The sequence below is a fragment of the Glycine soja genome, chromosome 15 (genome assembly GCF_004193775.1).
Source record: "Glycine soja cultivar W05 chromosome 15, ASM419377v2, whole genome shotgun sequence".
Classification (NCBI taxonomy): Eukaryota; Viridiplantae; Streptophyta; class Magnoliopsida; order Fabales; family Fabaceae; genus Glycine; species Glycine soja.
The window spans coordinates 14,284,364-14,295,427 of NC_041016.1; the positions used below are offsets into that span (position 1 = coordinate 14,284,364).

At 29.5% G+C, this 11,064-nt stretch overlaps 1 protein-coding gene across 1 annotated transcript; it reads right to left on the minus strand.

Annotated features, from left to right (window-relative positions):
- Positions 1-7,288: 7,288 nt before the first annotated feature.
- LOC114386687 (defensin-like protein 183) lies at positions 7,289-7,959 on the minus strand. Its single transcript, XM_028346724.1, has 2 exons — positions 7,858-7,959; positions 7,289-7,742 (listed from the first exon to the last, which is right to left on the minus strand). The coding sequence occupies exons 1-2, from the start codon at positions 7,916-7,918 to the stop codon at positions 7,414-7,416; spliced, it is 390 nt and encodes a 129-aa protein (XP_028202525.1). The 5' UTR covers positions 7,919-7,959; the 3' UTR covers positions 7,289-7,413.
- Between the last annotated feature and the right edge of the window lie 3,105 nt (positions 7,960-11,064).

The following is an 11,064-nucleotide window of genomic DNA, read 5'->3' on the forward strand; positions in this document are numbered from 1 at the left end:
ACTTTGCATAGTTCAATCAGATCAATAACTTCCAAGTGTTCCAATATTTCCTGAAGTAAAATGTCACAAGTCATTTCTTTTCTATTATTTTCTCAATACAATATTGTTTGAAATCCAATTATCAATTAGTTGGAACACCATGTAGAATTGTGAAAAATATCACTAATTATGAGCCTTGGTTAAGTTTTATGCATTTCTTTGACCACCATATCGTAATGGTTATTATAAGTATAAACTCAAACATGGAAAAAGTAAATATCAAATCTTACTAATAAAAAATTGATATTTGATCAATGTCAGAATGAAGGAGGATAATATTCATATGACCTCTAACAAGGAAGAAACAATAACCAGACAATGTTGCTTAGTACTTTATCATACTACTCCTTAGCTTGAGCAGCCAATACTTTTGGATCTTCACAAGTGTGTCTTATTTGTCGGAACATCACATCCTATAGTAGTATAACTAGTCTAAATTAGATCACTGAAAAATAAAAATAAACTTCTTAATGTTACTAAAGGTACATAGGTTGTCAAGTTTTTGTTTTGGGTTCAAAAGTATACCATTGATTGAGTTCAATGTCTTACAACAATAAATATTAATTTCTCTTAAGTTATATGAGCTGGAAAATATGTCCAGTTGATAAGTACAATGAAATAGTGAAACATTACTTACACTTCCCCTAGTTGCAGCCTTGGTAGCTTTGTCCCATTGTCCTTGCTCACAGTGTGTTGGTGCTGATTTAAATCTTACCTTATTACTTCTAGTCACCTGATCATCATTTCAGCTGAAGAAAAGTGAAATGAATCATGTGGAGAAATAATATAAGGTATTATGTACTTTTTTGTAAAGTAGAACTAAATAAGACTTTTCATCAAACACATTGCAAGCAACCTAAATTTGCAGAACCAACCGCCACATATCTCATAATATTTTCATGAAATAATTAAAGAGATCAAATTAAATAAAACAATTTATGAGGAAAAGATCAACACAGCCGATGAAAAGAAATTTCATAGTTATAATTCATAGTTATCAAAAAAAGAAATTTCATAGTTATAAAAAAAGAATCGATTAAATATTTTCAAGAATCGATGTTGTTACTCCTCACCTTCCTTCCAAAGCTATCAAAAAAGAAATTTCATAGTTATAATTCATAGTAACCAAAGAGCCTACAAAACAACTCAGAATACAAGCACAAAATGCAAAAACCTAGCAGAGACATTGTGTGATTCAAAATATAGGAGAATTGCAAAATAGGTTCAATCAATGAGGAAAAGATCAACACAGCCGATGAAAAGAAAAAATGGGGGAAGTAAAACCCTAGTTGAACCTGGATTCTGAAATCACTATTGAGGGAGACATTGTGCGATTCAAAATCAGTGGGGAAAGCGCAAGGAGAATAACCTGGTGCCTCTGTAGTTGAGATCGGAGGTAAGAACGGCCAAATCAAACTCTGAGAAAACCTGATATTCAGGTAATGCATCGCGCACAACTTCAACTCTTGCACCGTGTCCCTCCATTGCTCGAATCCGAGAGCCCCTAATTGATGTAGGAAGTTAATAAGGAAGATACATGGCACCTAGTCTGTTATGATTTCTATTTGATTTTTTTCTATTATTATTATATTTTCTTGGGTATAAATAAGGAGTGGCAGGGAAAGGAAAAAAAAAAACTTGTGTAATCTTTTTCACTGAATGCAATGAAAACTATTCGGGTTTTATTCTTCCATTAGAATCCCTAAGGCTCTGTAGTTCTTCGAATAGTTTCTATTCCTAGTTCTACCTTCATCAGTGGTATCAACTTGGACCTTCCATTGGCAGTTATGACAGAAGCAACTCGTAATCAAGCAGCGTTGCGGGAACAAGAAAAGTGCTTGGAACACCGAATCACGTCAAAACTCAAAGCGCGCATAATGGAGATCACATCTTCAATACGGCAAGCGATTGACTCTTCCATCGATCGATGAATATTGAAAACGTTATAAAAGAACTTTGATTTAGAGATTAATGCTACAGACCGAGGACCTCATTGTAGAGACGAATGCCATGAAAATTCCAATTATTGTTGTGGAACGCGTTTGGTACGAATTGGTTTCCCGCGCTTTAGTGGTGATGCAGTTCAACAATGGATCTACCAATGTGAAACGTATTTCGTGATTGATGGCACTCCTGCAGATTTTCGGGTGAAATTGGTTGTAATACACTTCGAAGGGAAGGCACTACAGTGGCATACCTCCTTTGTGAAGACTCTTCCAGAAAGTAACCTTCCTAAGTGGACTAAATTTACAAACATATTGATCGATCGTTTTGGTGAAGTATGTGATGACCCAATGGCTGAACTTATGCAATTAAGACAGAAGGGTATGGTGGTGGAATACCATGATCAATTTGATGCAATAACTTCTAGATTAGACATAAGTGTTGCTCATTTGTTAAGCTGTTTTTTAGGAGGGTTAAAAAAGGATATTTAAATGACAGTTAAAATCTTTCAGCCTCAAGATGTAAGAAAGGCATGTTGGTGAAGCACCAATTTCAAATTTCCTTCCTACAAATTTCGATGGTGTTATGGGAGGCAAAGAACCTGAACTAATTTTGGATAGAGCAACTGTCAAGAAAGGTAATAGGGCTGTCAAAGGTGTTGGTCAAGTGGAAACACCAATTAATCGAAGATGCTACTTGGAAGTTCTTCTATGATTTGAAGAAGACGTATCCAACTTTTAATCCTTGAGGACAAGGATTTTTTGAAGGCAAGGGAATTGATGTAGGAAATTAATAAGGAAGCTACGTGGCACCTAGTCTATTATGATTTCTGTTATGATTTTTTTTCTGTTATGATTCTGTTTTCTTGGGTATAGATAAGGGGTGGCAGGGAAAGGAAAAAAAATTACTTTTGTAATCTTTTTCACTGAATGCAATGAAAACTATTCGAGTTCTATTCTTCCATTAGAATCCTTAAGGCTCTATAGTTCTTTGAATAGTCTCTATTCCTAGTTCTACCTTCATCACTAATTCATTAAAGAGAGCTTTGGCGGCAATGGAGAGAACCACTAGTTCTCACAAATGAGTTGAATGATGAACCCTAGGTTTTTTACTTTTGAGTAATAACAAATAACAAATAATGTAATTTTTTTTTAAGTTGGTGTCTAAATTAGGTGACACGGAATCATGAAGTGATACAAATCATCATGACAGCATGCAACAAACACCTTGCCCATTTTGATCGAAGCCACCATCAGAATGAATATCTCATGATGAATATTGATGCTGCGATTTTCCAGCAGCTCACTAAATTTGGAATAGGTTGTTGCATTAGAGACGATCATGGCACTTTTATCTCTGCAAAAACTACTCATTTTGAAGGACTTCCTGAACCTAGAGAAGCAGAGGCAAATGGGTCTTCTTCATGGATTACTTTGGGCTCAAGAACTTGGAGTCCAACAGAATATGTTTCAACTTGATTGCAAAAACGCCATGGATGATATTTCTGGAAGTTCTATTGGAAACTCATATTACAATGCTCTTTTATCAAGATGTAGAACTTTACTTTCTAATTTTTCAAACTCTTTGGTGAATTGAGGAAATCAGCAAATATCGCTGCTCATTCATTAACAAGGGCATCAATATCATATGCTCGTATCCAAATCTTTGATTATATTTCAAATTGTATCTTTCTCCATATCATCAATGAAATGAGTTAATCTTATTCCTTTTTTTTTCAAAAAAAAAAGTGATAAGGAGCATCATGAGAAAGTACAAAAGAACGGAAGCAAATAGTAAAATTATTTACATTTGTGGGGGTTTTTAATGACCGCCAAAATTTTCGGTTAGTAAAACACAACTTTTTGTAGCGAGCTACGTGTATATTACTGTTATTATTTTCTTAGAATTATGAATATGCTGTAAAGTGATCCTATTTGATGGGCTTTTTTTTTTTCAATTTAGTTATAATTTATATTTTTTTGCAGATATTTTAAAAATGACTTTTATAATTGATAGAAGATAAAGAAATATTTCTTTAAATATTTTATATTCCAATAAATATGTAACTATTTAAATTCACTATTTAATTGGATAAAATATATTTTTTACTTTTTAGTTAAAAAATTATAGTTCACTAATTTAACTGTTTTATTATATATATAATATTTTTTATTTATAAATATTAAACCTAAAAAATTAAATTGATTATATAAAAAATATTATTTTAAATCATATAGTTCTTCCGATCCTATTTATAGACTCAATTACCCAATTAATCCTTAGAATAAAAAAAAGGTGATTAATTTAATTAATATCAATTAATGTATCCTAAATTTATTTATTTATTTCAAAACTACCATTGTCATTTATCAAAATGTGACATGATTGCACTACATACAGACAATAGCAGCAAGATATACAAAAGAGGATGAGACGAAACACTAAAATCAAAATTTGCCATTTTTACGGACTTCCAAATACCTATGGGGAAACTTCTTAAAAAGCTAAAGATAAATAATACATGCTAGCCGGCACAACATCTATAGACATGGGTACATATATATCAAGGAGAACCTTCCAAAAAAGTCCAATGTTTTGTTTATACTACAAATAAAAGGGGGACAAAATTGTCAACAGAAGTTATGATAAATCGGTTTTGATTGTGTTTTACAGAGAACTTTTGTGCCAATTTCATGCTAGGTACTAATCATATTTGTATTGATAAAGCTCATGATTTGGTATAGCATGTGCTCAAGATCGAAGTGATGCAAAGAAAAGAGCTTAAAAACTCGCATTTTAGTCAATTGTATGTTAGTCACCATTTGCTTCCAATGGTAGAACTCTGAAATTATTAGATTTATACATTCATGCACGATCAAACTTGTTTGGTAAATTTTTAATCGAATGAATCATATTTAAATAGAAAATAAATTGGGAAAAAGAGAGTTAACAGTACATGACCATTGTCTGTTAATTAATTTATGTGGATTGATCAGCAATTTATGGTTGACCCTTGAACAAATTTCAATTAAAATAAGTTTTTGGGATATTTTATTGCAAAGCCGAAATCACAATCCTAGTCTTTCTTATCTGAAAATCTCTTGAATATTTATTGTCTATTTCCTAAATTCAATTTTCTACAAAGCAATTGATAAAACCGTTTTCAATCTGGTGTTAAAACCCAAATTGGTTAGTATATTACAAAGTATATTATTTTGGAATTACCTCTAGTTCTTTGGATTCGATTATCGATCATCCAGACTTAAAAATCCATTGTTACTGCCGTTAAATTTTGGTGACATACCAAATTAAACTCTTTTTAATTTTGTATTCTCATCAATTTATGTATTGTTACATTCGACAAGAATTCTATAGATTCTTATTACGAACTTTGAGACAATCAGTGACGGGCTATATAATTATCTATTAATTTAAACGCAATATTTTCAAAATTATTATTTGTGATGAAAATTATTTAAATATAATTTGTGATGAAAATATTTAAGGAGAAAGTGTTCATAAAAAAAATATTTAAATGAAATTTGGAGATTTTGTGATGATAAACATTTTAAATCTTTTTTGTGACGGATAGCTTGAAAGGGAATAAAATTCATCGCACAATCTCTTGCTATGTCTTTCATAACCTTGTGATGGGCACTTCTGAGAAGGATAATTTTTCGTCACAAAACCCCTCACAGAAATATTCTTTCTTATTCGGTAATGGAATTTGTGACAGATATATTGGAGATGGATCATTTTTGTCATAAAATCCGTCACAAATTAACTTAAATTTGTGTCCATCACAAAATCATATTATCTTTCATAGAGGTGATGATTATTAATGAAGGAATATATTTTGTCAGTAAGGGTCAGTAAATTTAATTTTTCTAGCACAAGACTCTTTCGGTGGAAAATCATCAAATCTTCATTCAGGTTGCTCCATGCTTCCACACTTAGGTCTACAATGTTCTTGGGGTAAAATGAATATTAATGCGCACTCAACACTAAGTATGAATTTAATTACCTTCCGTTATGGGGGTGAAATTTGGAGATCATTGGGAGAGGCACAAGTGACACCCTGCAAATTCCATGTGCCTACTACACTCACATGATCCTCTAGGGAAGTGAAGGCGAATTCATAAATTTTTTTACCGAGAGGAATCATTTTCCAAGGCCTATAGGTTTCCAAAGCTTCAATAGTTTGTCACATAAGTCATTAACCCTAAGGAGTATATTGCCTTTGGATAAAAGGGGATGACCATGAAGATTATTTTTACAACCTTCTAGTTCTTTCTGGTATTCATCTTTTTGAGATCTTAATAGCAAAAAAGTTCCCTTTCTACAAGAAAATGGATTGTCGTCAACCATGGTTAGGCAACCAAAGAAGCGTGGATTAGACTCTATTAAGACCTAACAAAGCACTCAGGAGCACACCATTCTTGTTCCTTGTTCAAATACTGTTTTTGACAATAGGAATAGATTAGTACATTTTCTTTGTAAAAAAATATTGTTTTATTTTTTTTTGCTAATGATTATAAAATTATTACGCTATTATCAAATATTATATAAAAATGATAAAATTTTATCGTACAACATTTTAAAATAAAAATAAACTAATATTTTTTAATTACTAATAGTAACGAAAATATAAATATAAATATTTTCTTAAATCAAATAAGTCCTATTATTGCCATTTCGCATCATTTTTACTTTTTTTTTAACCTAACAATATTCTACTTATTTACTCACAAATGCAATAATTTACTTAACCCATTACTATTTTGAATTTTTTTTAACAATATTGTGAACATATACAAACACACACACACACAAAATTGAGCGTATTGATGATAAGCAAGAAATTAACAAATATTAAAATTAATAAAATCTGGAAAAACTAATTGATGGAAGGACTTTTAATTTAGAATAGGGTGGGATCTAAAGAGTTAATCTTGTAATAATTAATTACTACATTGATTGCTTTATATTAAAGTTTAAACAAAACTGAACACATATACTACAAGAAATTAAAGCGTTAATTACTAACAAAATTTTTTGTCATTATTTATAATATTTATCCCTATTATTTATAATATTGTACTGATGATTTTTAAAAATTACATGTAAATCGTTTTGTCACTATTGTTAAGTTTTTTATATTCCTTTTACATCTCTTCGTGCTCATTCTACGAGCCAAATCAATTTTAATATTCGGTATTTTCCAATATTCATCTTGTGTCTTTACTATCCTTCATTTTATTGAATTTAATTCCAAAAGATATATGTAAGCACAATGCACAAACACTTTGAAATTGAAAGAGGCATCCATGTATATTATTTATTGTAATTGATTCATGACATACTTATCCCACACACATCCCAACGTATAGTGAGGGATAAATTAGCTAGATATATGATCAGGCATAAACTTCAGCCACATCTATATTGGCAAGTACATAAGTTGTTGTTACCAATGGTGCTACACATCCCTGTTCCCTGATTATATTTTCTTGCACAATTTGCATTACAGCATGCATCACCACACTGAAGAGTGCAAACCCCAAGACCATTATTGCATATTTTAGGTGGGGTTGGACTTGGTGGAGGCCCTGCACAACCGTAGTAGCAAGTGCACAAGCCTAAGTCACAAGATCCTTGTCCATCAATGTGTAGAGCTTTACATCTCTGGTCACATTGTCCCATAGGACCACATCCACCCAATGGTTGTGAACATGTGTTTCCTTTTACTTCTATTAGGCCTATGCTCCAAAATATAAAAGACAGAAAAAGTGAAGGAAAAATATGTTAATTGAGTTGTTATATCATTTGTAGTTTAATAACAACTAGCACCACAATGTTAAAAAGGAGGCTTACCTGTTATAGTCAGAGCCAGCATTACAAAGAGAAGAGAATAGTTTGAGATATAAGTCACCATTTTAGATAGAAATTAAATGTTTTGCCAAATTTCGATGTTGGCTTGGTTTCTGAATGTGTTGCTACATGGTATTTATAGTTCTATGAAAGGTTTCAAGCAATGATAGAGATAAGCAATGTTTGGTGAATGTAGAAAATGGTACGTTAAAATTTGAGTCACAATTGAAGTCAAAATTCAAATCAAATTAAATATTTAATATGTGGGTATAATTTGATTTTCATATGTATAAGAAATTAAACATGTTTATTTTGACTTGGATCTTGACTCCATTATAAATTGGTTGAAGCTAATAAATATCTTCAATTTTTTCCTTTGACTGAATTTATTACTTCTCATTTTCAGTATGAACCTTGCTCATTATAGAACTCAAAATTCCTTACATAGACTACCATCCATTTAATTTCTTACCATAAACGTTTTTTTCTACAAAATCAGTTTTGACTGAATTAGTATTTGCAAATAAATTTATCTTTTACCATTAGTCTTTGCTCAATATTTTCCTTCTCATATTGATATACTAGTTTTTTAGCCATACAATGCACAAATTTTTTGATGTTGGATGTAAATCAAAATAATTATTTAAATTATAATTTATATTTTTTCATATATATTAAATGAATTTTGAATCTAAATATCATTGATGGAAGTTACATAAATAATTCTTTAAATAATTTATACTGCAATAAATTTGTAATTATTTAAATTCACTATTTTTAATTGGGTAAAATATATATTTTACTTTTTAGTTAAAAATTATAGTTCCCTAATTGAATTGTTTTATGATATATATATATATATATATATATATATATATATATATATAACACTTTTTATTTTATAAATATTAAGCAAAAAAATTGAATTGATTATATAAAAAAATTATTTTATATTGGTCCTTGGTTCTATTTTATATGATGTTTAAGGTTTTAACATAGGTATTAAGAAATCAATTGATATTATAAAATTCAATATATTATTTAACTTTCTAATATATCATTTATCTATTAGTTAATGACTTTTACTCACTTACTATACAATAACAACTACCCCTACTAAGGGTACTTCATGGAAAAAAATAATGCTTCATTGATTTTATAAACAATATCTAATTTATAATTATTATTTTTTTTGCTAAAACGTCATGTAAAATAGAACCGAGAAAGTATCATATAGTAAATGAATGCTGTAATAACCAATTAATGAATCAATAAAGTCAAATATTCATTAATAAAATTATTAAAATTCACTATCCTTCCCCTAATATCTAATAATAAATGTGAATTAAATTTTACTTTCATTTTAAATGAAAAATAAAATAATTTAAAAGAAATTGTCTAGAGTTCCTTTTTTTGGTTGAGAAAAAGTGTACTAAAACTTCCTTAGTTTATACTTGTCCTCTGTCGACCATCATTATGTAAGAAGAAATAATAAGTTCCACAATAATTGGTATTTTAATTTTTCAATGAAACATTATTTATTCTTTTAATATTAACTATGGACAACAAAAATTAAAAATGAATTAATGATAATAATATTAATTTTATAAAAATTTTATTCTTTTTTATTTTATTTTTATTTTTTCTTGATCTATATAAAATAATCTATGATGATAATTATAATGATATGGAAGGAATGTTTCAAAAGATACAATGATTTATTTAGATTATAAGTTTAAGAGGCATAATTCATATTTCTTGATACGAGGAATGATTATTAACGTAATCATATTATATTATAAAGGATTTATATCCATGGTATTGACTTAGCAAAAAAATGGAATTCATGTAGCCATTGTATGACTTTAGCATATGAATGACTTCTGCAAAAGAAAAAAGAAAAAAAATTGTGTTGCATGTGCTTTTGTACTCAAATATTGGAGGTCGATTGTAACCCCTTATGATATTATGGAACGAGTATTAAAGAATCACATGATTTTTAGTAAAAAGGACCGTTTTAGTTTTAATTAGTAGTAGACTCAGTTTCTAAGCCAATAGAATGAAAAGGGTTTAAAAAAACATGGGCAACTTTTGCTTCTCCGATGATTAATTAATTATGATAGTGTTGGTGTAACATTCCCCTAGCCGTGATGATGAATAAGTATTAAGCATTATTAGTTCCTTTTAGGCAATTGTCCCAAGGAAGAGATTCTATTTCTTAGTTGGATTCTTAGTCCACTCCAAAAAGTTTCTAATCGTCAATGAACTAAAGTTTTTATATGAGGCTACTCTTATGTGAAATTCCTTATGTGAAATTGTAGTAAAGGAAAGCGATAAACAACTAAAAATAATTAAAAAAAAAACTTTTAATGAATAAGTAAAATAAGGGAAATAAAGCAAGTAATTAGTAGAGAAGTGACTGGATTTTTATGTATTGATATATGTGTGTTTGTTCAATGTGATAGCCTTATTTATAATGATCGACTAATGGTTATATTAGTTGAAACATTATTAAAATTCCCAAAAGTCTACAAGATCATGGCTATCATCCCTTCAAACACTCCATTATTTGTCAAACCATCTTGCACCTCCCCTAAATCGGCCTACACACCACTCAAAGTGTTTTATCCTAGTTGTTTTACCTTTTTACCCCTAACTTAGCCACATCAACTGCCTTAATCGGTTTCTTTGTGTCAGTCGTAGTCAATCAACAATTGTTGCTCCAACGACCAATTTTTAGGTGTTAACAACCAATTAGGTCACATTATCTCTTATTCCTCTAGTTTTGTCTAATTTTCTCTTTGTATTTTCATGACTCCAACAAGGAGTTAAACATCTTTTCTAGTCTAAGGTTAATTGTAGCTTTGTGCTTTATTAATTGATTGTTCAAGTGATTTAATTAAATTATAAGAGAAATTAAATTTAGTTTAAGTATTTGAAATAATTAATTAATAAATTTGGTGATTTGATCTTATGTGTTGATAACCGCTAATTATGAATATTTTTTAGGTTAAATTATATAGAAATTTGTAATTTTTTTCTCCTAATTTTTCTTTTTTGAGCAAATAATTATTAAATTAACATCATTTAAGATTTTGTGCAGAGAATATTAAAAGTGATGAATTTATGATGCTTACTGAGTAAAATAAAGCAAAAAAAAAAAACAGGATAATTCAAGAAGGCAGGAAAAATTAAAGAAAGCGATCTAAT